Source organism: Falco biarmicus, chromosome Z (genome assembly GCF_023638135.1).
Source record: "Falco biarmicus isolate bFalBia1 chromosome Z, bFalBia1.pri, whole genome shotgun sequence".
Classification (NCBI taxonomy): Eukaryota; Metazoa; Chordata; class Aves; order Falconiformes; family Falconidae; genus Falco; species Falco biarmicus.
Genome location: NC_079311.1, coordinates 23,937,642 through 23,965,131, shown reverse-complemented (window position 1 = coordinate 23,965,131; position 27,490 = coordinate 23,937,642). Strand labels below are relative to the sequence as shown.

Sequence of the window (27,490 nt, the reverse complement as noted above, 5' to 3'; positions counted from 1 at the left end):
TTTAAAAGAGGGTCCTGGAGAGCTAGTTCCTGTTGTGGCTGGTGCAAGTCCAAAGGGTGGTATATTTTGATATAGATGGTGTTTGGGTTTCTTCAACAAATTAGACAACAGGGTAATAAATAAATCTTGTGATGGTTTTATGTTGGATTGGAATGGATTTTGACTAAAAAAAGCAAGTACTAAGATATTTTGAGGATTTTGATTTTTAATATGTTTGTAATTTAATGTGGTTGCAAATGAAATGTTAAACCTGTAGAATATAATATCCCAGATATATTGCAGTGTCGTGCACACTTCATGAGGTTGGTTATTACTCAAGTTAGCAGAATAAAAGGTAAAAAGTGTACTAAAGAAGATGCCATAGTGCCTGGTTTTTATCTTGTTTGTCATGCTGGATTTGTGAGAATATGAGAAAGCTTTTATCTTAATTGAATGGAGTGTGATTTTATAATTAAATATGATTAAGTTGCATTTTATCTGCAAATATAACTTCCCATAGTATCTTTTTATGGCTATTGAAAGGGATGAATATACAAATCTTTATGAGGAATAGCAGACTGAAAAGCAAGTTTGCAAACTTAACAGTTACTTGGTTGTTTCATTAGTAAGAGGAAATCTGAAAAATATACTGCTTCCAGCTTGGAGTTTGTTGGGATGTGTATAAAAGTAGAAGATCGGATGTTCCAGGAACTAACTGGCATGCAATGTTTTGATGCTTTGTTACACTTTTTGGGCATGAACTCTTGTCAGCCTTGTATGGCAGTAGCATTTTGTGATCTATAAGCCATAAGAGCAAAACAAAAAAAAAAAAAACCCCATACATAGTAAATAGTGCTGATCCTTTACATCATACCAATGGCTGAATCACATCAGGTTTTTTAGAAGTTTACATGTGTGGCAATGTAAGATTTCAGTTACTGTCAGTACCCTTTATCCTCCTTGCCTAAATTTTAAAGGTTTGCTTTAAAATGGCTGCTGAGGGATTCTGTCTTTTGGAATGTATGACTATTCTTATCAGATGTCTACTTGATTAGGTAAGCAGGTGATCCAAGTTTTCTTTTAACTCACCAAACCCCATTTTATGGTCATATAATCTGCTTAGCCACCATTTCTTGATATTTTACCTTGAAAACCTATCTCATTCTGATCAGCTGCCTCTGATCATCAGTGTTTAATGATCCCGTTGTAAAGCACGGAAGGTGCTGGGAGGTATTTTTGTAACTGGCACAAGAATTTTTAGTTCAGTGTATCACAGTAAGCCATGTGCTTGCAAATTGGAATTTGAAGCCTATGTTGACAGAGACCTCTGATACATACAGCTTAACAATTTTGTTGTGCTATATACGTGTGTAGTATGTATCTATCTGTATATAAGGTTCCTCAAGAAGGTGGTAGATAAATACATTTAATGGATACCCGTGCTTGCAATCCCATCTCCAGAAATCTAACAACAGGTTTTGTTCTAAGGTACCAGAAGTTACACATTTTGCTGGGAATACTTACTGTGTCAAATAACAGGTCTTCCCCATCTCTTTCCAAAGGAAGAGTGTTTTTAGCTTTATCTTGCCTTTCCCATTTTTCCTTTCACCTTCGGAGAAAAGGTTTTTAGTTGGCATCACACACAATGAAATGTTTCACCAAGTCATAATGAAAAAAATAATGAAAAATTATATTGTCTCATCAAAACAAAATATTCCATACAGAGAAGAGAAATGCTTGTGTTAAAATAGATAGATTTGATCTGGAATTACTATTACTGAATAGGCTACACATAGTAAGCAAACTGCAGTATAACTTGAAGTTTATATTTGGATCTTGAATTTAGTATGATAGGCATTTCTTTGTGCATCCTGTCACACATTAAAGTATTAGCATCATTTCCAGAACTGGAAATGTCACTGGAAACCTGGTTTCAGAATTATCTGAGTTATCTGGTGTGTTATTATTTTTGCTAGGAAGTCAAGTCATATATAACATAGTGGATTGTAGTTGCTTCATGAACCAAATCCAATGTTTTGGTATCTCCACAGTAATTGCTCATATGGAGCTTAGGGATTCCCCTGCTATGCAAAGAACATCTTAGTGATGCTATCTCAAATTTAAGAGTCAACAATAAAACTTCTAGAACAAAGGGAAGAAAACAGATACAGTGAAATGTCGGTCACCCAAGTGTTCGAAAGCAACTTGAGTATGACATTGCTGACCTGTCAACTGTAAGGTATAACCTGTGCCACCCTTTCCTCTTCAGCAGTTGGGAAGACTGGGGTATGACCCCTTTTGCTTTAAAGAAAGGGCAAGCTACAGCCTAAGAGGAGGAATCATTTACTGGAGTGATTGTGAGATCTGGATACTTTTAGAACTGTAGTCATGTGAATTATTTCCCTTCTGTCAAAAGTCCTCATCAGTTTGTCAGCTGGTAATTTCTTATTTCTTGTTTATTCATGGACCCTGAAGTTCGTCTATGGTAGGTTCCCTCCTGGCAACAATTCAGCAAGTATGACTTCTTTGTCAAAGCTTCTCTTCTGCATAATCCACACTATCAACCTTGCTGCTGAAGAGAGGTCTTCCGTTAGTTAGATATGCCCTAGGCCCTGAAATTCTTCACCAGTGTGTTTCCACTTGGTTTCTTGGGTATCTTCCTTTCCCTTACGTGTCATCTGTGAAATGTAATGATACGTTGTCAAACTATAGAACTCAAATTGAAGTTCAGTAATCTTTTTTTTTCTCTTCCACCAGACAGACATCTGCACTGCTTACCAAATTTGTGTGTACGTATGTAATTTTCCTGCAAGATGTTTTTCATGTTTATGTCCTTTGTGATTGTCAGACAAAGATAAAGATCTTTATTCCGTGCTTAAAATGGCCTCATCATGCAAGTTATGAAGGTGGCAGACATGATGCCACTTTTTAAGAAGGAAGTTTAGGGAAAACTGCTGATCTACAGACCTGTAAGCTTGAGTTTAACGGCCATGTCAGAAACCACAATAAAGAACAGACTACAAGTAAGCAAGGAGTTAACATTTCTTTCTTAGAGAGAACGGTGGCTGTTCACAGCTGTGAGTTCTCTGAAGGAATCATTGAGTAGGAGGTAAGCAATATAGACACTGATAAGTCTGCCTGGATTTCTAAAATGAGGTTAGTAATGTCCCTCATCAACACAGATAATGTTCTGGAGAACCTAAGTTGATTCAGGAAGGTTCTTCGATTACTATCCAACTTAAAGGTAGAAAATAAAAAGCAGAAGGAATAGTTAGGGGCGTGGGTTTTTATTTTACCACTAGCGTCTTAGTGAGATTTCTGCTGTGACCTGTGTTTTTCTCAACATATTCCTAAGTTAACTGGAAAGAGAAAGAGAAAGTCAATCTGATGTTGGGAATTACTGGGCATACATAGGGAGATGAAAAAAGCTGTAATTATCAGGATGGACACAGGTTGCATGCAGAAGCTGAGTAATATATCCTGTTCTGATGAACCTCCTCGGGAAGCATGTAGTAGAATTAGTGTAGGTGAAGAAAAAAAAAAACAGTGATATGAGAAGCTTCCTTCAGTGGCATGATTGGTTAGAATGGGACTTTTCAGTTGGAAAGGGCAGAGACAGAGAGGGACGGGGTTGGCAGAAGATTGTTGAGCTCTAAAAGATCAGTAAAAAGCATGAGAAAAATAAACAGGGAGTGATTAGTTTCCCTCAGTAACAAATCTAATGGACGTCAAATAACATTATCCGATTAGAAAGTGGAAAACAAAACAAGGCTCTTTTCTCATCATAAGTCTTTCCCATGGGAGCATTTGGATGCCAGAGGAATTGATCAGGAGGTGGTACCATGGGAGACATGGTTTCAGGAAGTCTGCATGTCAAGGCCACCTGGAAGCTTGGGAGAGGGCATGCAAGAGAAATGAACAGTAGATTTTCTTTTGTCCAGGTATCCTCACTGGGTTTCTGCTGTTGAAGTTGTGTTGGTGTGGATAGGTGTTTAATCTGCCTCAGTGTGAGAAATAGTGTTTGCTCTTGATTCTGTTGGGTTTTTCCCCCAGCTGGGTTATGCTCCCTTAAGAAGGAGGAAGAGGACATGGAGGAATTGCCCTCCCTTCTCAACGCTTAAAAGCTCTGGAAGGGAGAGGGGCCTTTTGAGGGCAAGGGGAACACAGAGCGGACATGGACTTGGAGATGGGTGAAGGAGGGAAGGTGACCGCAGCAGCCTGGGAGCCCATGGCTGAAGAAGAAATCCAAAGAGCCCATGGCAGAGTAGGAAATGGAGACCTCTGCCCAGCCGGTGATGGAGCCCTTTCTTGGACCTGGTAGCACTCTGCAGTTCATATCTGCCCTGCAAGGGTACAGTAGGCAGTGGTGGAGTTGTACTGAGACTCAAGAGTAACAACTGAAGTGTCTCCAAGTATCTTTTTTTTTTTCAGTGGCATGGTTAATACTTTTTAAAGGTTAGCTAATTATCCTGGTTGGTCGGTTTCCTTTTTGGTTTGTTCAAAAGCTTTTCAGCTGTCTTTGAGAGCTCAGCAGAGAGTGTTGATGTGGTGGATCTGCTTAGACTCCTCAAAGTTCTGGCCACCTGAAAAGCAGCATGGTCCCCAGTGTTTTAGCTTTATTGTTTCTGGAGAACACTTTAGCAAATAATTTCAGGAAAGCATTTTTGATGAAAATTTGTACCTATGTCAGTTGGGACTAAAATGTGTGGTAGTTTGACTTCAAAAGTTCTTTGGGAGGTAACACTAGAATAACTTTGTCACATTAAGAAGTGATAGGTTTTGGTGGTGGGTTTTTGTTTTAGGAAACTGGAGTTGTTAGATACTCTCTAAAGGTCTGGAGAATTTGAGTAATTGAAGTTGTCGACACAATCCCATAGTTTACTCTACAATTTATGAGGCAGTTGCAAACCATCATGATCATCCTCTGATGTGAATACCATACTGCTATGTGGCTGTGGGCACATAACTTTTTTTACTGTATCCTTCAGTTCTGGCATTTGGGTTTTTTTTGCATTATCCTCGTTCTACCTGTGCATACTTGGATTACAGCTTTTTGGAGAAGAATCTGCTTACCTGGGTACAGATGGTAGTGAAAGAAAATTATTTTGCTTGGTACTACTATTAACAGCGGAATATAAACTTTCCCTCCTTGGCCTGTGTGTCACCAACTGATGAGAACCTTCTAGTGTGCTCTTCGTTTGCTCATTGCCATGCAAGTAGTGTACATCTGAAAGTGGTGCCAATGTTGAATTTGCCCTTGTCCTGGCATTGTTTCCATGCATCTTCCAGCCAACTCTAATGAGTCCACTTCATTTTGTCTGACTGATTTTTCAGCATTCTGGCTGATGTGGCCAAAGTTAAGGGTTTTCTTTTATACTTTGTACTCCTGGCTCTGAGGAGTTATTTGTATGGTACTGTGTGCTCTGCTGACTTAACAGAGCTCGTTTTTCTTTTCTAAACTTCCATTATTTTAAAGGTTGTTTTGATACATGCTCTGTCTGGCACACAGTAGGGGCTTTGTCTTGATTCCTTTGGTAGCTCACGGAATTTTGTTGTGGCCCAGCTTTAGGGGAGCTTTAAGCAGGAACATAAATTACAGCAGACAATAAAGGGAAATGTAGTAGGAATTAGAAGTGTTTTAAAGAACAGCTCAAGGTGCAGTAGCAAATGAGTGAGGAGTTTGGGTGATAAGTTTCCTGCTGTTGAGAAGGAAGCTGTGGGAGGGAATCAATGAATCAAAAGCATAAATTAAAAGAAATTTCTGTGCAATTCTTGTTTATATTAGTTTTCAATGGTGGGGATATTGCAGTGTAACTGAATCCCCTGTTCTTTGCTTATAGCACTAACAAATCTTGTGATTGAAATAAACTACAAAAAAGTAGTAATTACACACTAGAGTTTATTTTTACTCTTTTTTTTTGGTGTTTATTTTTCCAACTAAAGAGGAGAAAAACTTAATGCATTTTATTGGAGTTTGCACATTGAAACATTAAGAAAGTGCCAGCTTAAAGTTAGACAACGCCACCCTGATTTTGTCAGCTAGTTTGTATACCCTATACAATTTTACTTATCCTACAAGAAAACATTCCAAAGTTAGCATGCCTAATGCTCACAGTAAGGATGGACATACATTCCTGTATAAATGAGTGCTATTTTCTAATTTACCGTTGCAAATGAAGTCTGTAAAGACAGATTATCATACATACAATGATCTGTAGAGTGTCGGCTATTTCTCTTGAAGGTTATTTATTGACAGAAATGCAATCTGAAGGGAAAAAAAAGAACTTTTTCCAGAAAATATATTTTATTTAAAATATTATTTTATGATACTAAACCTAAACTAAAACTGCATTTTCTTCTGTCAGCTGGATTTCTTAACCAAACCATGTCTCCTTGAATGAGCTGTGGTCTTAGTATGAGTGAATTGCATACATCATGAAAATTCCACAACTGCAGTCGCTGTCAGAAACACTGTCTGCAGGCAGCTGAGCTAGTAGGAGAGAATTCAATGAGAATTGAGATATAGATCTCACATAGCACTGTCCTGGACAGAGTGCTCAAAATCCAATTACACTCAATACAACCTGCCAAAATATTTTGATTCAATAATAATGTGTATTTTGCTTTCAGTATAACCGAATTATGTGTTGTGTTCTGAAATAACATACATTTATGCTTACTTTTTTGTGCACCATAATGAATCAGCTAGCTGTAGAAATTTTACATTGTACCTATTTAATAAAGGAGAACTTTGAAAATAAGAATAGTAGCATAGGATCTGACATTTTGAAAGTCTCTTCCAAATAGTTGGCTGTATGGGCATTTGCACAGCAGGTATGCATATACATACCCCTGCTCTCAGTGAAAGCCTAATTTAGCTTTATATTCATCCCATTCTGCGAAACAGGTGTGATGGAAACAGAATCTGGTGACACCTTGTTTTGTTCTTTGAGTAGCCATACTAGCTTTCTATTTTTTCCCGAAGTCTTCATATTCACTTTATTTATCTGCCTGTATGAACAGTCTTACTGTACATGATAGTAGCTAGCTAGTCTAGTTAGAGAGTGAAGTGAGCTGTGTGTAGTCTTACAAAGGCTGTTCATCTGGAGAATTAATTCTTTAGGGGCAAGTTGGCAGAGTACTAGCTACTATCTTTTTGCTGCCTAGTAGTCTTTCATTGACATTGGCAGTGCCTATTTTGAGGTTAAATTTGTAAAGATTTTAGTTTCTACTCATGAGTATATTATTTTCCAATATTTTTCAACAAATGCGTTGTTTGGTGAACAAGTAGGAAGAAAAGGCATTGGTTTGTCAGTAACATTCCTTGCCTGTATAAATATTTCTGGAATACATGCTAAATTCTGAGTCTCTGGAACTTGTGCTGTGTGAATTCATCCAGTATTTTCTTTCCAGTATATGCTTGGTTTCCATTAAATTTCAATACATCCCTTTCCAATGTGTAAGTGCCTGAACTTCAGAAATCTCTCACGGGGAAATGGTGATCATGGTTAGCATGATTATTTTTTTTTAAGAATTTAGGTGGAATTGAGCTGGTGATACGTACAGTTACTGCCATTACTTCAGACAGCATTCCTTCTGAGCATAAAATCAGATAATGTTAGTTGATCTGGAAGAGGGCTTGCACTAAGGACTTATTACTGACTTTAGTATGTGGTTACAGCAGACGACACAGCTCCTGAGCATGGGGTGACAATTGAAATTTTATTTATTTATTTATTTATTTATTTTAGAAAATGACATTGAAATTGAAATGAAAATGAACAACATCATTTCACATAACAAATGCTTTCCTCTTAATACAAGGTTAAAAGTGGAGCTGCTCCACTGTTTCACCTCGGTCAGCAGTGCTGTCATTACTGTTACCATTTGGACCTGGTTATAGGGTTCAGCAACCAGAGTGACTGCTTGGCACTTCAGGTCATTAGAAGGGCACCCACCAAGCTTGTTTAAGTAGCAGTGTAATTTGCCAAAATTTGTAGGAGAAAGAGTCTCTTCCATGGCGCTTACGTTGCCCCTGTGACCATTGTACCATGTGTGATAGTGTTAAGGCCCTGTCAAGTTACGAAGGGTCATGTAAGACCTTGAACTTAAGTTTATGATATCTATAAATGCACAGAAAATGGTATTCTGAATGTCTGTTCTCCTGCATTGTTTTGACATTTAATGTTTTTGTTGAATTTAAGTGATGGGTGTGCTCTTAGTGTATGTTAACATTTTTCTGCCCTTTTGAACAAATAATAAGTGAAACAGCATCCAACACTGGGTTGAACTTCAATCTAAACTGAAAGTGATTTTTGCAATTCAAGCTTTCAGTATATTGGGCTAAAAAAATGAGTGCAAATGCTGTCAGAAATATTCTCATTTTAAAATACTGCTGATTTGGTTAGAAATAAGTTATCAGCCATTCAGCATGCAGTATTCCCATCCTGTATGGTGCTAAGATAGATGTTCAGTTACTGTCTGAAATGGTAAACACTTTCTATATTGGTGCAGTTAAACCTGTTTTTATACTCAAATGTTGTAAATATATTGATAATCAAGGTAGTCATAACCTAGAACACCTGAGTTACAGGGTAACTCAGTTTGGGGTTTGTTAACAACACTGAAAGAAACACACAGTGAAGTCTATGTGTGTGTGTATATATATGTAGATGACGGGAATGTCTCTTCAAAGGCCCAATTATAGTTATTAGATATAAAGGAGAAACAGGTATGAGCAGTGTCTTACTAAAAATTGTTTGATAGTACAGCTTTTGTTGGAAATCTCTTTAAACAGTTGTGCTTATTTTTTAAAAATCCAGTAAATTTCAAAACGTTTTGTTGGCTTTCTATGTCAGTTGATACTGGCCTGTGAGTATACCTGGCATACTACTACAAGCAACTTCATCTAGATTTGATGACGATTTTCACACATTTGGGCATTCACTGAATACAAAAAACTTGTAGAAAAGTGAATTCAAGTAATGAAGCTTGTTCTGTTTAAAAGGTGAGGAGGAGGGAAGCAAGTAAGGTTTACAGAAGAGCAAATGTACATGATTTGTCTGAATTGTCATCAGTGCTCCTTTACCTGCCAGAGGAGAGGTGTGTATCTAAACCAGTGTGGTGGGCTGACCCTAGCTGGATGTCAGGTGCCCACCAAAGCTGCTCCATCACCCCCTTCATCAGCTGGACAGACGGGAGAAAATATAACAAAAAGCTCATGGATTGAGATGAGGACAGGGAGATCACTTGGCAATTACTGTCGTGAGCAAAACTGACTCAACTTACCAATCAAATCAGAGTAGGATAATGAGAAATAAAACCAAATCTTAAAACACCTTGCTCAACTTTATTCCCAAATTCTCACCCTCCTCCCTCTGAGCAGCACAGGGGGATGGGCAGTGGGGGCTGTGGGCAGTTCATCACACGCTGTCTCTGCTGCTGCTTCCCTCTCACACTATTCCCCTGCTCCAGCGTGGGGTCCCTCCCACGGGAGACAGTTCTCCACAGACTTCTCTGATGTGGGTCCTTCCCACATGCAATTCTTCACAAACTGTTCCAGTGTGGGTCCCTTCCGTGGGGTGCAGTCCCTCAGGAGCAGACTGTGCTAGTGTGGGTCCCCTGTGGGGTCACAGCCTCCTTGGGGCATCCCACTGCCCCACCGTGTGCCTCCACGTGCTGCAGGTGGGTACCTGCCCCACGGTGTGCCTCCATGGGCTGAGGGGCACAGCCTGCCCCACCGTGGGCTTCACCATGGGCTGGGGGGAATCTCTGCTGCAGCCCCTGGAGCCCCCCCTGCCCCTCCTGCGGCGCTGGCCTGGGGGGCTGCAGGGCTGTTCCGCCCACAGAGTCTCACTCCTCTCTCCCACCTGCAGTTTTGTTGCACTGATTCTTTTCCCCCTTAAAGATGCTATCCCAGAGGCACCACCATTGTTAACTGATGGGCTCAGCCTTGGCCAGCGGCAGGTCCGTCTTGGAGCCGTCTGGTGTTGGCTCCATTGGACATGGGGGAAGATTTAGCAGCTTGTCACAGAAGCCACCCTTGTAGCCCCCTGCTACTAAAACCTTGCCATGCAAACCAAATACAACTGGAATATCTTTTTTAATGTCTCCTCTGGAGATACTCAAAACCTGCAGGGGCATGATTCTGTGCAAGCTGCTTTAGATGACCCTCCTTTAGCACGGGGTTGGACTGGATGATCTCCAGAGGTCCCTTCCAACCCTGACCATTCTGTCATTCTGTGAGATACCATCTTTTTGAAGTATTTCTATGTATAAATATTAATATTTATACTTACATTTATCAAAAAATGCATATACTTTTAAATCTGAACTAACCAGGATTTGAAGTCTGGTATTTTTAGTATTGTTTCTCTGTGATTCTTTATTAGGAGCTTGAGTAAATTCACTGCCCTTAAGCAGTTTTATTTACAATCCTTAGCACTTAGCTGGGTGCGTGTACTGATAGTTAAGGTGCTTTTCTTCTCGGTAGTTTTCCAGTTACTTGCTGATGGGTCTGATCTGTTTTATTTAATTATCCATAAAGTAGTTGTAAGGTCAGCACTATATGGAGTCCAAACAACAACATAAAAATCACATTGTTTCTGTACTTCACAGTCCAGAGGCTGTGAAGACAGAAATCTTTTTAAATGATGATGAGTCATAGGGACAGCTCCATTTCCAGAAGCATTCTTTTGTACTTCTACAGAAGGAAAAGATAAACTAGGTTATGTTTAAGTGACCATTAAAAGTAATTTAACTTACATTCTTTAAAAGAACAGAAAAAAACTTCTGCAGCCTTATAGATACTTACGTTTATTTTTTTAGAAAGTCACTACTGAGTACTGCTATAAACCACTAGTAATATATTTATTAAAACTTGCATAACTAAACAGAATAGTAAATTAACTTTTGTTAAATTGATTCAGGTTTATTTGTGGAGAAGATTTTACCCTGTTTAGCAGACATTACCAAATATAAAATGAAATTATTGTGGAAAAGTACTCCTTTAAAGCACTGTAATAATCCTAGGAGGGGAAATGGGAGAACTGTATGTAAACGGCATTAGTGTTGAGTCCTGCAGTTATAAGTAAATAAATTAAAATATGTCCTATCACAGCAATAGATAACTTGCTGTTTTTTCCTCCACATGGATTGTTGCAGAATAATTCTCTGTTCCTTTATTCAAGTAAAATTGTAAATACACTGATTTGTCATTTTAGCACACTGCCTCATTTTCCCACAGTACCTGGCCCAAAGGCTGCATCTCCCTCTCTAGCCTTTGTCTGCTTTGTCAGCTTGGATTTCAGTGTGCTGTGATTGAGGTTGAAATTGATGTCATAGCCTAATGGCATTGTTACTTAAGCAATGGTACTGTAGAAATGTAGGACAGTATAGAAAAGAATGCTTTACCTACTAACTTAAAAAAATGCATGTGCTCTTGGAAAAAAGGGAATAATTTAAAAACTAAAAGTTACAACCTAAATTAATTAATTGTAGCACAGCACATTCAGAAGAGTGATCCAGTATACTAATGTTTAACTGTTGCAGGTATTAAGAAAAAGCAATCCCTAGCTGCCTGGACACCTCAGTTATGTAATTTGGTAGCACAGGAAAGGTGATATTTCTGCTTAGCTGTTCATACTGGCTTTTGGAGCAGGAAGACTCATTATGTAGGAAAGTATCCTGAACATACGATTTATGAAATAGCAGAACTGCCACGCGGGCAATGAGAAAGAGGCTTCTGAGAAGAGAATTGGAGGAGGGCTTGGATGTTGGGTGTGGTTGGGTTTTTTCCCTGCACCAAGGTGCTTTTCCCAGAGGAAGGGGATTAATTAGTTATTTTTAAATTTATCTGAGTTGACAGGTCTTGCAGAAACCTGCAAAACTCCCAAGACTGCTCCACATACCCACATTGCCCTTTTAGGCTTTTAACCTAAGACTGTTGTCTGCAAATGTGATCTGCCCGTAAGTCAGATAATGTAGGAGTCCTTCTTTGAAAAACGCCAGATTACCTGTTTGTCTGATTCTGCTGACAAGGCAGATGCTATGTCTAGAGATGGCTGGGCCATATAGCTAATGAAGATGCCTTTGAATGTACTGAAAAGCACAGGTGCAGTGGAGATGTCTTTCCAAGAGTAACAATTCTGTCACACCAGACTTGATCCTGAAGGCTATGCCAGCATTAACAGGTGGTGCAGTAAGAGTTGATCTGTACATGAATTATGCGGAGGACCTAGCATGCATAATATGGATGTTACAGGGGATTTTGGTTTTGGGCTAGATGCAGTCTGTGTCCCATGGGGTGGATGCCCGTTAGGAGTCTTGAATGTAACTGGTGGCTTGGGTTTTGATCAGAAAATAATTTGGTTCATGTTTAGAGATCACCCTATGATGTGAACAAAAGTACACATCTGGTAGGGCAGATGGGGGTTTGACATCAGACTGTTCCAATCTAAAATGCAAATGTGGGCACACACCTTGACTCCATCAGTCAGGCAGCATGCAAACTGGGAAACTGGGCCTCAACTCCACCTGCAGAATCATTTCCACAAAACAGTCTAAACATAATTAGTGTGTCTGAACTCCAGAATTATTCTTTCTAGAGTACCAGCATCTAATTACATGATGTGTGGCTGCAGTGACTGTGATGCTACTGGTTGCTCTGGGTTGAGTGCTTGGAGATTATGTCCCCAGAACCCTGTGCTGTTCTTTACTCAAAATCCTTTTGTGGTACAGGGAACAACACTTTGCATGTAGAGAAGCTCAGTAGCGTGCTATTTAAAGAATGTCTTAATGTGGATGCCATGTAGGGTAACAAAGCTGGTGAAGGGTCTGGAGCCCAAGTCTTGTGAGGAGCAGCTGAGGGACCTGGGTGGTTCAGTCTGGAGAAAAGGAGCCTGAGGGGAGACCTTATTGCTCCCTATAAGTGCTTGAAAGAAGGTTGTAGGCTGGTGGTGGTAGGTCCACCTGCCACCATCTCCCAGATAAGAAGTAACGAGAGGGAACAGCTCAAGTTGCACGAGGGGAGGTTTAGACTGGATATTGGGGGAAAATTCTTTACCGAGAGGGTTGTGAAGGATGGGAATAGGCTGCTCAGGGAGATGATGGAATCACCACCCCAGAAGTGTTTAAAAAATACATAGATGCAGTGCTTGGGGACATGGTTTGGTGATGGACATAGCAGTCCTGGATTAACAGTTGGACTTGATGACCTCAAAGGTCTTTTCCAACAAAATGATTCTGTGATGTTGTTTCCTTTGAAAAGAGCAAAATGCGTTTAAAAGGTACTTTCTGTACAAGTTGCAAGAACCATTAAAGTTGACAGTAGGGTATGCTAGGCTCTTAAAAGAGCAAAACAGTGATGTCGAGGTAATTTGAAATTATCTAAAATTCATTACTTTTCAGGTCTGAACAGGAGTACAATTCTGGGTGTAAAATCTGTGTATGAAAAGCATGGAGTACCTTTCATTATCCGGAATTGTTTTCGTTTCCTGACTACTGCTGCTTCTAAAAATAGTTGCTGTGCCACAGCAGGAAAAAATGATATTTTAAATTCCAGTAAGGGCTTTTTGCCTTGTGGCCAGTCTTTTCAATTTATTTTTGCTATTGATGTATCTGCCTTCATGATGTAGAAAAGGCATTCACTAACTTGCATTTAATTTTCTACCTGAATTTAGGCCACTGAGCATCAGGGACCTGGGGACTTACATGCCTCTTTTAGTGTAGTAGTTATTGTTTACTATGAATTTTTTTGTGCATCACATACATGTTCCTTCAGCTGTATAATTTTACCATACATAGTTCCAATACCACATAGCAATATTCTTAGCTTTGAAGCTCCAGCTGTATGGAAGAGTCCTAAATCATTCTTGTAGACATGGTCATGGTGATAGTAGTAATAAGCCAAATAATAGGACACCGTGAAGGAATCTTAAGTCTTTTCCTCATAGGTGTGGTGGTAGTAGCAGTACTAGCAATAAGAATAATGTGATTCTCCTTGCTGTTTTACAGCGGTGTTGAGGCCTCATAGAAAATAAAACCTGGGGTTTACTTCTGCTGTGGTTTTGAGGTTTAAAAAGTGTGGTATTCAAGATACTTTTGTAACTTTTACTATGTATCCAAATTTTGTTTTTGCATGACTAATTTTAGGTACACAGATGGAGAAATGTAACTGATTTCTCTGGGCTTCCATTTCTCCATCTGTAAATTCAAGATAAATGGTATTGACTTTGAGAAGAAATTTTAAATAAGCCAATAGTTTGGACTACAGAGAGGATGAGTTATTCTGGATATACTTTACATTGTGACAGTGCTTGGGGAAATACTGTAGAATGTATTTGATGGCAATTAAAGTTATGACACTTGATCACTGCTCCCATGAAATCTAATTTACATCAGTCTCTTAGTAGCTGTTACATAAATGTGCATTTGAGGCCAGGATAAGATTTATGTACCTTGTGATTTTATTATTGTAAGTATTCCTTAACTAAGCTTCATTTCTTACAGGAGGTGCTGAAACAGCTACAAGGAAGTATTGAAGATGAGGCAATGGGGTCTTCTGGACAAATTGACTTACTGGAACGACTTAAAGGTAAATCTAGAATTATGTTTTGAGGAGGGTTCATTTGTTTCTGAGTCGTTTTTAATTTGGCATAAAATTTTCTAACTCGGCTTCATCTTCTTTCCAATGCTGACTTTGATGGTTAGGCTTAGTCTCTGTGCCTGTTATTTTTGCTAAGCGCTTCAAGACACATTCGCAAAAACAAAGAAGTACCTATGCTGCTTTTATACTTTTGCTGCTGTCACCCTAAGGCTTGATATGAATTGCTTTTGGTATAAGATGCATTTCATTCAGTAAAAATACATTTAAGTTAATGATGGATTAGTTCCACCAATTTTCTAAACTTGTTTACATGCCTTGCCCTCTCCGTGTCATATTACTGGAATTGTATCTGTCATTCTGTACTTCGATGCCCCCTCCCCTAAAGGATGTGCTGGAATGTGCATCATCCCATTATATGGGATGTGCAAAGCAAGCCCAGATCCCTGTAGAACATGGATTATCCCTACTGCTGAACCAGAAATATCATAGGGGATGTCTTATGTTCAGAGGGCCTTGTGGTGAATAGAGTTGTTTTCATTTGTGTGACAATGAAGCATCTGTAGGATCTCTTGAGAAAGAAGGTATTATGAAGTGGGCCGCAAGAACAACTTAGAGGACATTTATGCAAAACTGCCCATTTCCTAAGTCCTCTGGGAAAGAGGCAGGCAGGCTCATGTGGGGATACTGTTCCAACTGTCAAGATGGCAGTTTGGCCATCTGCTCAGCTGACTAGTATTCTCGAAGTATGTGATTAAGACTGGGTTTGTTCACACTGTGTTCTTCTGTGGATTTCCATGCAAAATGTTTCCACCAGAAAGTCACAGATTTGTTCAGGAAATAAGAAATTAAGATAGAAGTTATCTTTTAAATTTGTGCCGCTGAACTTCCAACTCTGAAAATGTTTGCTCTTTATTACCCAGAACTGAACTTGGAAAGTACCAACTTCCCTGGGGTGAAGTTAAGGCCAAAGATGTCTGTGCGTTCATATGGGAGCCGGGAAGGGTCTGTGTCAAGCCGTTCAGGAGAGTGTAGTCCTGTTCCTATGGGATCATTTCCAAGAAGAGGATTTATGAATGGAAGCAGAGAAAGCACTGGTTATTTAGAAGAGCTAGAAAAAGAGAGGTAAATTACTTTGTTTATTCATCCAGCATGGATTGACTTCTAACTTTAACATGAAGGTTTACCGATGGACATAGTATTTAGCTGTCATGTATATGATTCTGATCAATGGTATATTTATCTTGACAAGTAAGGAAAACAGGAATCTATATTTAGACGCACACAATAAAAAATGAAGTATCTTAAACACATCATATTGTTTCTACTGCTTCTTCACATGTGTTTCATTGTTACTCATTGGCTGAAGGTTACCTTATTTTGGTTGGGAGATTGTCAGCATCTGAAAATATTTAGAGAGAAGAGGTGGAGCTTCCCAAACACCTGGATGTTTTCTCACCACTGTTAAGTGCTGAAAAAGTAACAATGTGATGAATCTGACTGAAATCCCAGGTATTTTCAGAAGCCTGTCTATAAGACAGGGTTTCCTAAAGAGTTGGTCATTGACAGCTACTTAATGGATGGGGTGCCAAGCTGGGAGCTGCAAAACCAAATAAACAGAATATAGTATTTTTATGCCTAGTAGCCATTACAAACAAAAAAGTCTACTTGAGGCCTAATACAGAAGTTTGGTGGGTAATAGTGGTTTGTAGGCAGCCCTTCAGAAACCCCTCCTCTAAAGGGCCTTTCCTGGTGTTCACTAAAACTTTCGCAGTCAAGAGCTGAAAGGAGTACACTTTTCCTCCAAGGTACTATGTCTAGGTCCCTTTCTTCTGGTCCTGTCAGGGGAATGAAAGTAACTTCCATACTGAGCCTTTTCTAGCAGCCACTCCTTTTTTTTTTTTTTTTTTTTTTTTATTTCCCTAGTCAGGATCACTAATTGTATTTGTTCTGCTGTATAAAATCTAGAATCCTGAGAGGCTGTATAAGAATATTCAGGAATCTGGGAATCTCTTCCCCCTTGCTCATCCCAGTCTTCAAAAATCTGTCTGTCATTTTCCACTTAACAAAACAGTGTACTTGTTTGTGTTCTTCCCGTGCTGATTTTTACTGCATGTGATACTAAAATCTTCAAGTGTACTTAGGACTTTCAGTTACAATTCAAATGAACTCCATGTCACTTGAACAAGGGGTATTAATTTAGACCAGCTGGAGTTCTTCAAGGTGGTTAGCACATCTGATTTACGATCTGTGATCCTTTTCCACTCTTGTCGATTCTAAGGTCATAGTTCTTTGGACATTTTTCTCAGCAATAAAGACAGCTTAGGCAGTGAGAGCTGGTCTTTGTTCCAAATAATGCTGAAAAAAAGGGATAAGGATATTTTAATTTCAGATGAGTTTAGGCAGCGTTACTGTCACAGCGGATGGGGTACAGATTTATGCTGTGGAGAAGGTGATCTGTAGAGGCATGGCCATATCACTTCTGGCTTAATTACTTTTGAAGTGATAGACAGTCTGAACTGCGCTATTCTTTTTTGTTTCAAGGGACATGTAGGAATGTGTAGGGCATTGATGTGGACCCTGGGTAGCCAAATGCATCAGAACCTGGGGATGTAGGACCATGCATCTGAAATCACTGGAATTTCTGAAAGAAAATCAACCGTTTATTTTCCTGTGCTTGTGTCTGAACTCGTTTGGCATACTTACTGAATTTATGTGTTTCTAAACATACATATAAACACATGTTAATTGCTAATAGAATAATTTTTGCACTTAAACAGACTTTCAGAGAACTCATGGAACTTGACAAGCCTCAAAATATTAAAATGATTTAGAAGAAAATAACATTGTTTGGAAACCTGCAGCAGGAGAATATTTCCACTCAGTATCTTAACACACTGCCACAATATATGCTGCTCATGAGCAACAGTGTTTGATCATGGACTAAATCATATGTGTGTTTGAACGTGGCAATTTCAGAAGATGTTTATTAATAAACTAATTCACTAGGTGTTTATTAATATAAACAAGAAAAACAAAAACAATTGCTAAAATTTTGTTTGTATGGAAAAAATTCTTTAGCTTGGCTAAAAGTGGTCTTCTGAGGAAAGAAAATTAATCAAATGATTCACTTACCAGAATGAAAATGAAATTATCTGCCTGTTTCTCATTTACTTAGCTCTCCTCTAATTTCAAAGTCAAAATAAAAGAGGAAAAAAGTGGGAGGGTGTGTGCTTTTACGTTGCCGGTTCAGAACACACTTTCATTAAATATCTCCTGCTTTCTCTCTGGCTGTCTCCAGGTATTTTTGGTAAGAGACTGTATCAGCCACAAAACTTTCCACACTACGTTATTGCATGTTACTTACTGTGTTGGTTTGCCTTCTGCAGTTTAGTAAATCTAATAACCTCGCCTTTGTAAATTCTGTAATTTACTATTAAAGATGACAATCTTATGGTGAATTTTTAAATTAAAGTGTTTGCATGACTTGTTTATTCCTTCTAGTTTCTGCCACTCTTTTTTTTTTTTTTAATTTTCTTAATGTGATTTTGAGCATTTTTTGCGTCTCATGACTTAGTTCTCCCCTGACTTTTATCTCCCTTTGGCTGACTGAATGACTTAAGTCTTTACGGCATCTATCAGCAGTGTTTCATTTTCAAGATTTTTATCACCCATCAATTGAAGTGAAAGTATTAATTATAATTGCAGTCTACATAGTGCAAGTAGAGTAGCATATAGTTTGTTTCCTACTGATAACAACATTGACATAATCATGCAGAGATTTCCAAAAGAAGAAACGAGTTTTCTGTATTCATTCAACTTTTCTTATATTGAGAGCTCAAAAATGTTAGTCTTTCAAAATATCCACCTTTCAGAAAAGCAGTTCAAATTGGAAACTTTATTAACTCATAAAAATAGCGTAAAGTTCCAAAAGCTTGCTTCATTTGCTTTGCTGCATTCTCGCTGAAATTGATGGTGAATGAGAGAGAACAGAATTTTCTCTGGTAACTGTGAAAGTCCTGATGTAAAAAAAAAAAGGGGGGGGGGGGGGATAAAAAAATGGAATAAATACATAGGGCTTTTCCCTTTTTTTTAAATTTTTTTTTTCCATGATCAGTAATAGCTCTTCCATCTAAAGTGCTCTCCTAACCTCAGGAAATTCCAGAAGGCTGAGAAAGAGCTGTACTTCTGCTTGGTGTAGTAGCTGATAGTAATGTTAAGTGCAGGGAGCAACTTATCAGATACATCTACAGAGACTTGCTGCTTATTTTCAAGGGAATTGAAGTGCAACCTACTGTAGTTGTACTAGCCCTTCAGGCTTTGTGCTGAGAGACTTAAAGACATTGTTAAAACCTGAATTCTCATGGAGCCATGATACCAAACTAGTCATCCCAAATAAAGCATTACTCAGAAGCAAAAATGACACTATTAAATTAAAGGAGTTGCCCTCAGGTCACACATTATGTTGGTTCCTAAGTTCTTTTCTTGCTTCTAGCATCCGTTGTGCATGTCAAAACAGATTGAATGACAGTGTCTCACAAACTGAATACCCTACATTTTATGGGAGGAACTTAATCACGTGTTCACTTAGCTGAAAGTAATCCCTCTGGATTCTTCTACCAGTTCTTTGACATCCAGAGGCAGAATTAGTCAGGCCTTTCACATTTGTAAATCCTCATATGGTAAAAATACTTTTTATAAGGCTTGCATTTATTATGCTCTTGATTTCACAAACTGGACACAACCAGTGCATGGGCATCCAAACTGGTAAAAAGGGAAGCCATGCAGAATGCCTTTGTGTGCAGAGATCAGGTGCCAGTGTTAAGAGGATGGGCAGGTTGGAAAGCCAAAAAAAGATTTTCCTCACAGGCTTTCACTGAGAACTATTAGCTGTCCCTTCAGTCTGTCTAAAGGACTTAAGCAATTCATGCCAGCCCCATCCTTGTGGCTGAAGAATTAAGTTACCTGCAACGGCCTGATAGCTGCTCTTTGCTTCTTTTCACTGATTTCAGTAGCAAACCTGTCTGATGTAAAAGCTGCACAGTAAATGACAATGTGTAGTCTTGACATTCTTAAACAATTCTGTTTCAACGTAACTGCTGAATCAAATATGGAAATTTGTCATTCTGTTCATGTTTTAAAACATTCAGCACTCTTAGATGCATGTAGTTTTTCAGTCTTTTGCAGCTGAAGTGAGGGATCCTGTCAGTTTTAATTTTCTATTTGAACACTGGTCAGGTCACTGGCATTTGGTATGGAATATAAATGTTAAGTCATCAAAAGTAGTTGGGAACATTTTTAAACCAGGAACTAATCCTTGAACAAATCCTTTAAAATACATATTTTAAAATTCTTTCTTCTACATGAAGTTCTGTGGTATGGAAGTTACATTATCTTCCTCTCAAATCACAGCTGGGATGCATTATCAGAGTAGTTGGGAAATTTGTATTTTTGTTGTATGCAGTGTTTTTGTTCCTTAACAACTTTGAGTAATTTTGGTAACGTTCTTGTGTGCTTTATAAAGGTTCATATGGCTTTTGCTGAGGAAGACCACAGCCTGAGTTTAGAGAGAAGGGTGCAGAAGTTAAGGGATAGGAAATAGTACTGGGAAAACTTGTGTGCAACTTTCTGTCTCGAGTTAAGTGTTGATTTTAGCATTTCTGTTAATGAGCAATATTAAAATGTCAGGAGGAAGAAGAGTGCTCACAGAAAGCATTTATAAGAAACTAATAACCTTGTATTTAAAAACAAACAAAAAACTCAACCTGAGTCGTTTCGTTGTGTGCTCCTACTAGCCAGATTTTGCCGGAAAATTTTAATACACATTTTGAAAAGTGTTGTAACCATGAACACTACATAACTATATTCATAAAATTTATTGCTGTATAGACATAGTTCATGAAGGATTGATAAAATAGTATATAAAATTTCTCACAGTATTTTTCTTGGTAGTCTGTGTATATTAATCTTAGCTTTCTCGGGGGTTTGTCTCCATTTAAAGGTACCATGTTGTTTTACACTGCCCATGTTGGGGGGGGGGGGGGGGGGGGAGAAGGGAAGCTTTGTTGGGAGGGGGCTTTTTGCTTGAGGGTGGACCTTTTAGTATGCTAATAGGGACAGTTTACAGGAACTTCCAGTAATCTTCTGTATGGTCTCATTAACCATTTGGTTCAACTTGAGTTTACCTTGTTGTGCCCCAGCCTGACATGTTTATGGTGCCTGTGCCTTCTCCCAAGGCCATGTTTTGTTAACTGTAAGGATTTAACTAACATCCTCAGTTTTTCAAATCCTTTGTTTTTCACTATAGTTACGTTTTTCCTTTTTCTTTTTAAAAGTAAATAATTCTTGTATCAATTCTATGAATCTGTAATTAAAACTTTTTTTATAATGGGTATCAATGCCTATTTCTGTACCTACATACGATAATGAAGTCTTAATAGTGATACAGTTCCCACTTCTGGTTTTAATAGATCTCTTCTGCTTGCGGAGCTTGAGAAGGAAGAGAAAGAAAAGGACTGGTATTATGCCCAGCTTCAGAACCTGACTAAAAGGATTGATAGTCTCCCCCTTACTGAAAATGTAAGTGGCTTCAGTATGTTTGGGTCATGTATCTATTGCAATGGTCTTTGTTTAGATGTTGTCTATATTTTATGAATTTGGTGACATTCTCTACTATAATTTTAATCTAAAACATTTTTTTACTCACTCTGTAAAGCGACTTAGCCTAAATAATGCATTTTTTCATATCTAATTTTACACATTGAAACTCATGCCTGTCAATGTCAGTGATAGAGAGAACTGAAAAATTACAACAAATTAATTACATCTCAGTACACTTCTTTAACTCTGTTGCCCAAAGGTCTTTTTATCCATTTTGTTATTTAGTGATTTATTTTAGTTTTGAGAGCAGTGTTAGGCTAAGAGACAGTGTATACAGGAGCTTTTTAATTCCTAACAGCAAGTAAAGTGATGCTGCGGCCTATGCAGGTATTGTTACTCCAAGCTTTTACCTTGGCATCTCCAAACTATTCATAGTGAAGTCACCATTATCAGCGATAATGAAGATGTCTGATATCCCAGAGAATAACAGCTTTTCCTGTTAGAACTAGCAGTTTGGATATATTTGCAGTGCATTCCTTCACGTTAACAGTGTTGGGAAGACCTGATTGCCCACCTTTACAGTCATACCTGATCAGGAATAACAGCCTTCTGGAAGTGGAAACAGACTATGGAAAAATTTCCGTGACTTGAGTTGAAGCAGCTGGACTTTAGCAAATATAACACTGAGTCATGGCTGAGCTTATCAGAGCACCAGAAGCAAGGGGACAGGGTCCAAAAAGGATCTTGAGGAAGTGCAACCCATTCCCAAAGGCACTGTGAGCTGTATCTGTGTCACTCGTACTGTAGGTTTTAAGATTGTCTCCCTGTTTTCGTAGGTAATGAATTGACTTAGCTCTTCTTACGATTATAATGTCTTACTTAACAGCTACGCTAAATCTCTTTTGTTGTAATTTATGTCCATTACTACTTACTCCATACACAACAAAATCACAGATCCCATTCTTTTTAGTAGCATTTTACATATTTGTCAATGATTGTCTCTTTGTGATTCTCTGAATTGACATCAGTGAAGTCTTATGGCAGGGCTGCTCTTGGAGACTCATTTATTTGCAAACTGATTAATTGTCCAAAACCAGTGAAGTGCTTTGCTCTGGCCTTGAAAAATCTATCGGATGGAATGTCTTCCTTTAAGCTATGCTGTTGTTCCTTAATTGAACACTTGCGCTTTTTTCACAGGATAGTTAAAAGTAGGGTAGACAGCAGTAATGTGAATACTGTGACTATGTACGGTAGTTTGATACTTCGGAGTATTTTTCAAAATACAGATTCAGATGGCACGCTAACAGTTTTGTTGCCATGCTGACATACATTAATAGCCAGATGTTCCTGGCTTGTAATGAATGATGCTGTCTCAGTGTTTATCTGTTACATTTAGTTATTTGACAAAACTTGCAGGTAGGCTGCTGGTTAAACATTATGTGTTCTTGTTTTTAATAATGCAGTCATATTTTAAGGATCTGTTACTACGTTTTGCTTGTCTGTCAAGTTTAGTGTGGAAAGGTAGTTGTTCTGCTTTTGTTCAGGGAAATACATGGTTTACATAAACATTACTTACTAAAATGCCTTCTCTGTACTTCAATTTCAGTTCTCCTTGCAAACAGATATGACCAGAAGGCAGCTGGAGTATGAGGCAAGGCAAATCAGAGCTGCGATGGAAGAACAATTAGGTACTTGTCAGGACATGGAGAAACGAGCACAGGTATAGTTTGTCCTTCATTTTTAGAAGAAATAGAAAAAGTTTTCCTGCATTTTTATTAAATTATTGGTGGTCTTTAAACTCTGTGTAAACACAGTGATATCTTAGAGCATTTAGCCTTTCAAATAAAAAAAAAAAGGAATCAGAATATAGGAAGTAACTGCTCAGTAAGAAGTACCATCCTCTGCCAGTTTAAAAGAAGGCTTGTGAATAGGCGGAAGTGGGCAACTTTAAAAGGAAGTATTTTTTAATTATTTGCTTATAATTTATTACCGTTTTACCTTCAAACAAACATGTATTTGTAAATGCTTTATTTTGCATCTGTCAAGCTAGGTTTTTTCATGCTTTTAAGTTTAGAATAAAATCCAGCTACTATTGTTAAGTTCCTTAACCAGAAACCATAGGTCAAGGAATATCTCTGAAAAAAAGGTATTAAAGTAAAATGTAGTTCATATACATGTCTGGAAGTTGTTTGCTGTCACCAAGAGTTGTTTTGTATTCATGATTACAACATGAACAATTCTGTATGCAAATCACATGCACATTTGGAAGTATAGAATGTAATTGTGTGAAAACTGTAAGTGGAATAATCAGTTGCTTGCTGGTTACAAAAACTATTCCCATGCAGTAGTAGAGTGACAATTTGAATTATTTATTACCGTTTATTTCCAGAGATGTTAAATAACCAGCTTGCTAAGGTAATTTGTTGGTGTGTTTTTTGTTTGGCGTTGTGGTTTGTTGTTTTTTTTTATGGTGAATGTTACAAAAATAAGTCCTTTCAATAAAAATAGTTTCTTTAGGTTGTATTTTTCTTGCTAGGTTTACTCAACACAAAATTTTGCTACGTAACAAATTTTGCTACATAACAAATGCTTCTAATAAATTTTTGTTTGTAATTAGAAAGGCAGCTTTACATTTTAAAGTGAATAATTGAGTAGGACTTTTCACAAAATTCATATGGTCGTAAGTATTAGCAAAACAGTTATCCTGCCGTTGTCAGATATGTACATAAAGGCTGTGTAGGGATTCGTCTAATAGATATACTCCGACAGACCCAAATTTAATCTGCCTGGATAGTAACTGGCTCTGATCTGGAAGCTGCATGGCTGTGTTATCAGTGGTGATGCACTGCAGGAATTAGCTGTGCGGCTTGTGTCAGCCAGTCCTGAGTGAAGGCAGAGCAAAGTCAGGATTGTCTGCAGATGTCTGGTTAGCCCTGTTGCAGAAGAAAGTGTGAGGGCATTGACAGTAGAACTTCTGGGAACGTTGCCTTGCTGCTAACAAGCTTAAGCTGGAGTAAGGTAAATTAAACTAAATAGGTAGGCCAGGCTGTTGGCAAAATTCTAAATGCACTCAGGCAGAGAATAAATGAAACTTTCCAGGTGAACAATTTGACTGTAGTTATGAAAGTAATTAAGTTGTCCCTGAAGTAGCTTCTTTCCTGCTTGTTCTTCTGTAATGTTGTGGGGGAAAAATGCTACCAAGATGATGTTGAAATACTGTGTAGTTTTCTGAATTAATGTTTGTCCATGGGTTTATCACAACCGTTTCACTCTATATAGCTATAATACAGAAATTACAGTGTCTATTGTGATTATATAAAGATTATAAAATAGGAAGTAACTAATTCTGCATGTGGTTCTTGTGAGTTTGACTGGTAATTCCCCTTGATTTCATTTTACCAAGGACAGATGCCAAAAATGTGTAGAACTTCATTGGTGTACAAATACCTGAAAGCAAGTTCTGGATAATTTCACACTGATGTTTCAATGTGCAAACTGAAACATTCATGTTTGGCAAGGATAATGAACTTGCTAACTTTTCAACTTTCTGTTCTGTATTTTGCCTCTACCCTAAGTGATTGTGACACACAATAGAATGCAAAATAGAGGTTGAAGGGAGAGAGTGGTTCAGCTGTTAAAGGCTGGTGTACATGTCTGTCTTAAAGAGTCCCAAAAATTATTCTGTGAGAGAGCTGATAACCTGCTGTTGCCCAGATAACTGATGCAGTAGTCACTCTTGTGGACCTCTGAAATAATGGCCTTCTCTCTTTCAACTGTCATGACTAGGCTTTGTTTCCTTTAACCTCCTCTTTTTGAAGCAAGTTAGATCGCAGCAGCTCACTGTTTATGTTATGTTTTATGAAGATTATACCCAAGCACATGTCCAACAGTTATTCAGAAAGATGCATTGGAAGACTGTTAGCAATTTGTTTTAGCTTAATTATTTACTCTAACTTGTACTTTTCCCTGAAATTTATAATTTCAAATGGTAGTTCTTCCTTGAAAAAACAAGAAAGCATACTTATCCAGGTTTTATTTTGATTCTTCAAATGTTATGGCCTATATAGTTAGTGATAAGGAGAAGCAAACTTCTTATTTATATTCTGTAAAATATAAAATATTTCCAATTCCAAGACTGAAATCATGTTCACATAGTTTTTTTCCTTCATGCCAGAACAAAAAGGATTTCTGTCTTTTTGTTTGTTTCTTTGGTTTTTTGTTTAGAGTTCCTTAAAATCTCACAAGAAATCATCATTCTCATAGGAATTTATTCCAAGATCCTTAAAAATTTGCTAAAACAGCAAACCACTAAAGATAAAAGAAAATTTGGATCCTGTAGTCTTGCACTGATGAAGATTTCAGTACTGGTTAGATTCATAGAGTCATCTTATTTGTATATGTAGACCAACACATTAATAACTTTGTTTATTATGTATCTTTATTTGGGGGGAAAAAACCTAGCCTTTTAAAAACAAAACAGTATTCCTTATTTTTACTTTCTAGAAAGTGACTTTTTCTGTCACTGTGAATATGGGGAATTTTTTTCGTTAGAAGTCTTAGTATAGCAGTGACATACAAATAATTTGTAACTCTGAAAGTTAAGTTGCTTTATCCAACAATTTTATGTTAATAAAGGTAATGAGTAAACATTACAATGAATGGGAATATACTGTAAACAAATAGGAATAAAAAGTGATGTTTCTTTCATAGGTTCTAAAGTTAAAACCATTCCTGGTGCTTGTTTGATTGTATACCTCTGTTTTTGTATGTTTGCTGTTAGGCTGTACCCCTTTGTGGCAAGAAATGCATTCTTTGTTCTGCTTGTACAGTGTTAGGTACAAAATATGCTCCTGGATAATGGAACTCCTCAATTTTGCTGTAATATGAATATTGTATTAGCAGAAGGAAGAATGGTCTGATGTTTAAATCTCTGGACTAAAATTGGAAAGGGTGGATTGAATTCCAGTCCCTTTTGAGGACTCCCATCAGTGATACTGGACAAATCATGCAATATTTATTTTCTTGCATCTGCACAAAAGTAATTTCCAATGTTTAGGTGTGTATGTACAGATACTCACATTCTTTTGATGCCCTTTATGGCGTAAATTTCCAGTTACACAGAAAGATTCAGGGGAAATTGAAGTTGTCCTGAAAGACAATGAGGGACATGTTCTGTCAGTTATGCATCACATCACCAACAGTAATTTCCAGGAATATATTTTTATTGTCTTTCTAATACTTAATAATTTCTTGATCCAGAAGCAAACAGGGGGATGAATTTTCTGTTTGCCTCATGTTAACCAGAAGCTTCTGTGTGCAGCTTTCATATTTTTATTGGCATATTTTCTGATAATTTGTTTTATCAATTCAAACCAAATTTATAGTTTAGTGTTGTAGCTTTGCATCTCTACTAAATGCTGATGTTTATGGTACTTTTCCCATAACTGCTTATGATACATGTTTCAGGAATTCATTCTATTTTGTGATTACGTTTTCCTAAAATTTGTAGGTAACAATGTTTCTATTCCATGTGTACCTTGGCATTAGCACCTTTCCCATTTTCAGATTATAAACGTGTTAAATAAGATTGGTTATAATTATGGTCCTTGCAGCATCCACTAGATGCACAAAGCCTTTTCTTTTTTAGCATAGCATTGTAAATGTTAATCAGGTAAAAGAATCAGGATTTTTCTTTCAACTATATGTCCATTTCATTAAGCTTTTCATCACACACACAAAAAGTATTCAATCAGTTTGGCGTTCTCTTCATATCCTGATATGATTGAGCTGATTATTTTATGCCCACTTCTAAAGTCAAATGATGTCACATTATTAAATTATCAAGCTCATATAGGGATTTTTATATATATATATACACACACACTGCTTCACAGTACAACTTGTATTGAGTATATATATCCTGTAGTGTTTATTTTTAACATTCCCTTTACTAAGCACAGGATGGTTGCAGTGGGAAATGAGTAGCAATATGGCTGTTACAGACTCTGATTCAGAAATCCTAGACAGACCAAAGAAGCAGTATGTAGTTGTCTTCATATTTAGACTGTTAAATTCTTTGAGATTTGTAGGAGCAGAAAATATTCAGAGGCTGTGCATAAGCAAAAATCCCAAATCATTGTAATAACTGAATATAATAGAAGTCATTCAGGTTTTCATCCCTTCAAGATGTTCTGCAAATATAAATCTCTCACAAGTCTCTGTAAGGCAAGTAGATTTGTAACATTTGAGATGAAAGTAAAATAAATTGCTAAACATTGCCCAAAATGCCAGTTTTCTGAAACAGGAGAA

At 37.7% G+C, this 27,490-nt stretch overlaps 1 protein-coding gene across 2 annotated transcripts in view; it reads left to right on the top strand.

The window, feature by feature from the left end:
• APC (APC regulator of WNT signaling pathway) overlaps positions 1–27,490 on the top strand; it is a 102,887-nt gene that overhangs the window by 39,131 nt on the left and 36,266 nt on the right. For both annotated transcript variants that reach the window (XM_056323799.1, XM_056323798.1), the window contains exons 3-6: positions 14,488–14,572; positions 15,505–15,706; positions 21,052–21,160; positions 22,788–22,901. In XM_056323799.1, coding sequence (XP_056179774.1) covers positions 14,488–14,572; positions 15,505–15,706; positions 21,052–21,160; positions 22,788–22,901 — 510 coding nt within the window. The remainder of the gene's footprint in view (positions 1–14,487; positions 14,573–15,504; positions 15,707–21,051; positions 21,161–22,787; positions 22,902–27,490) is intronic.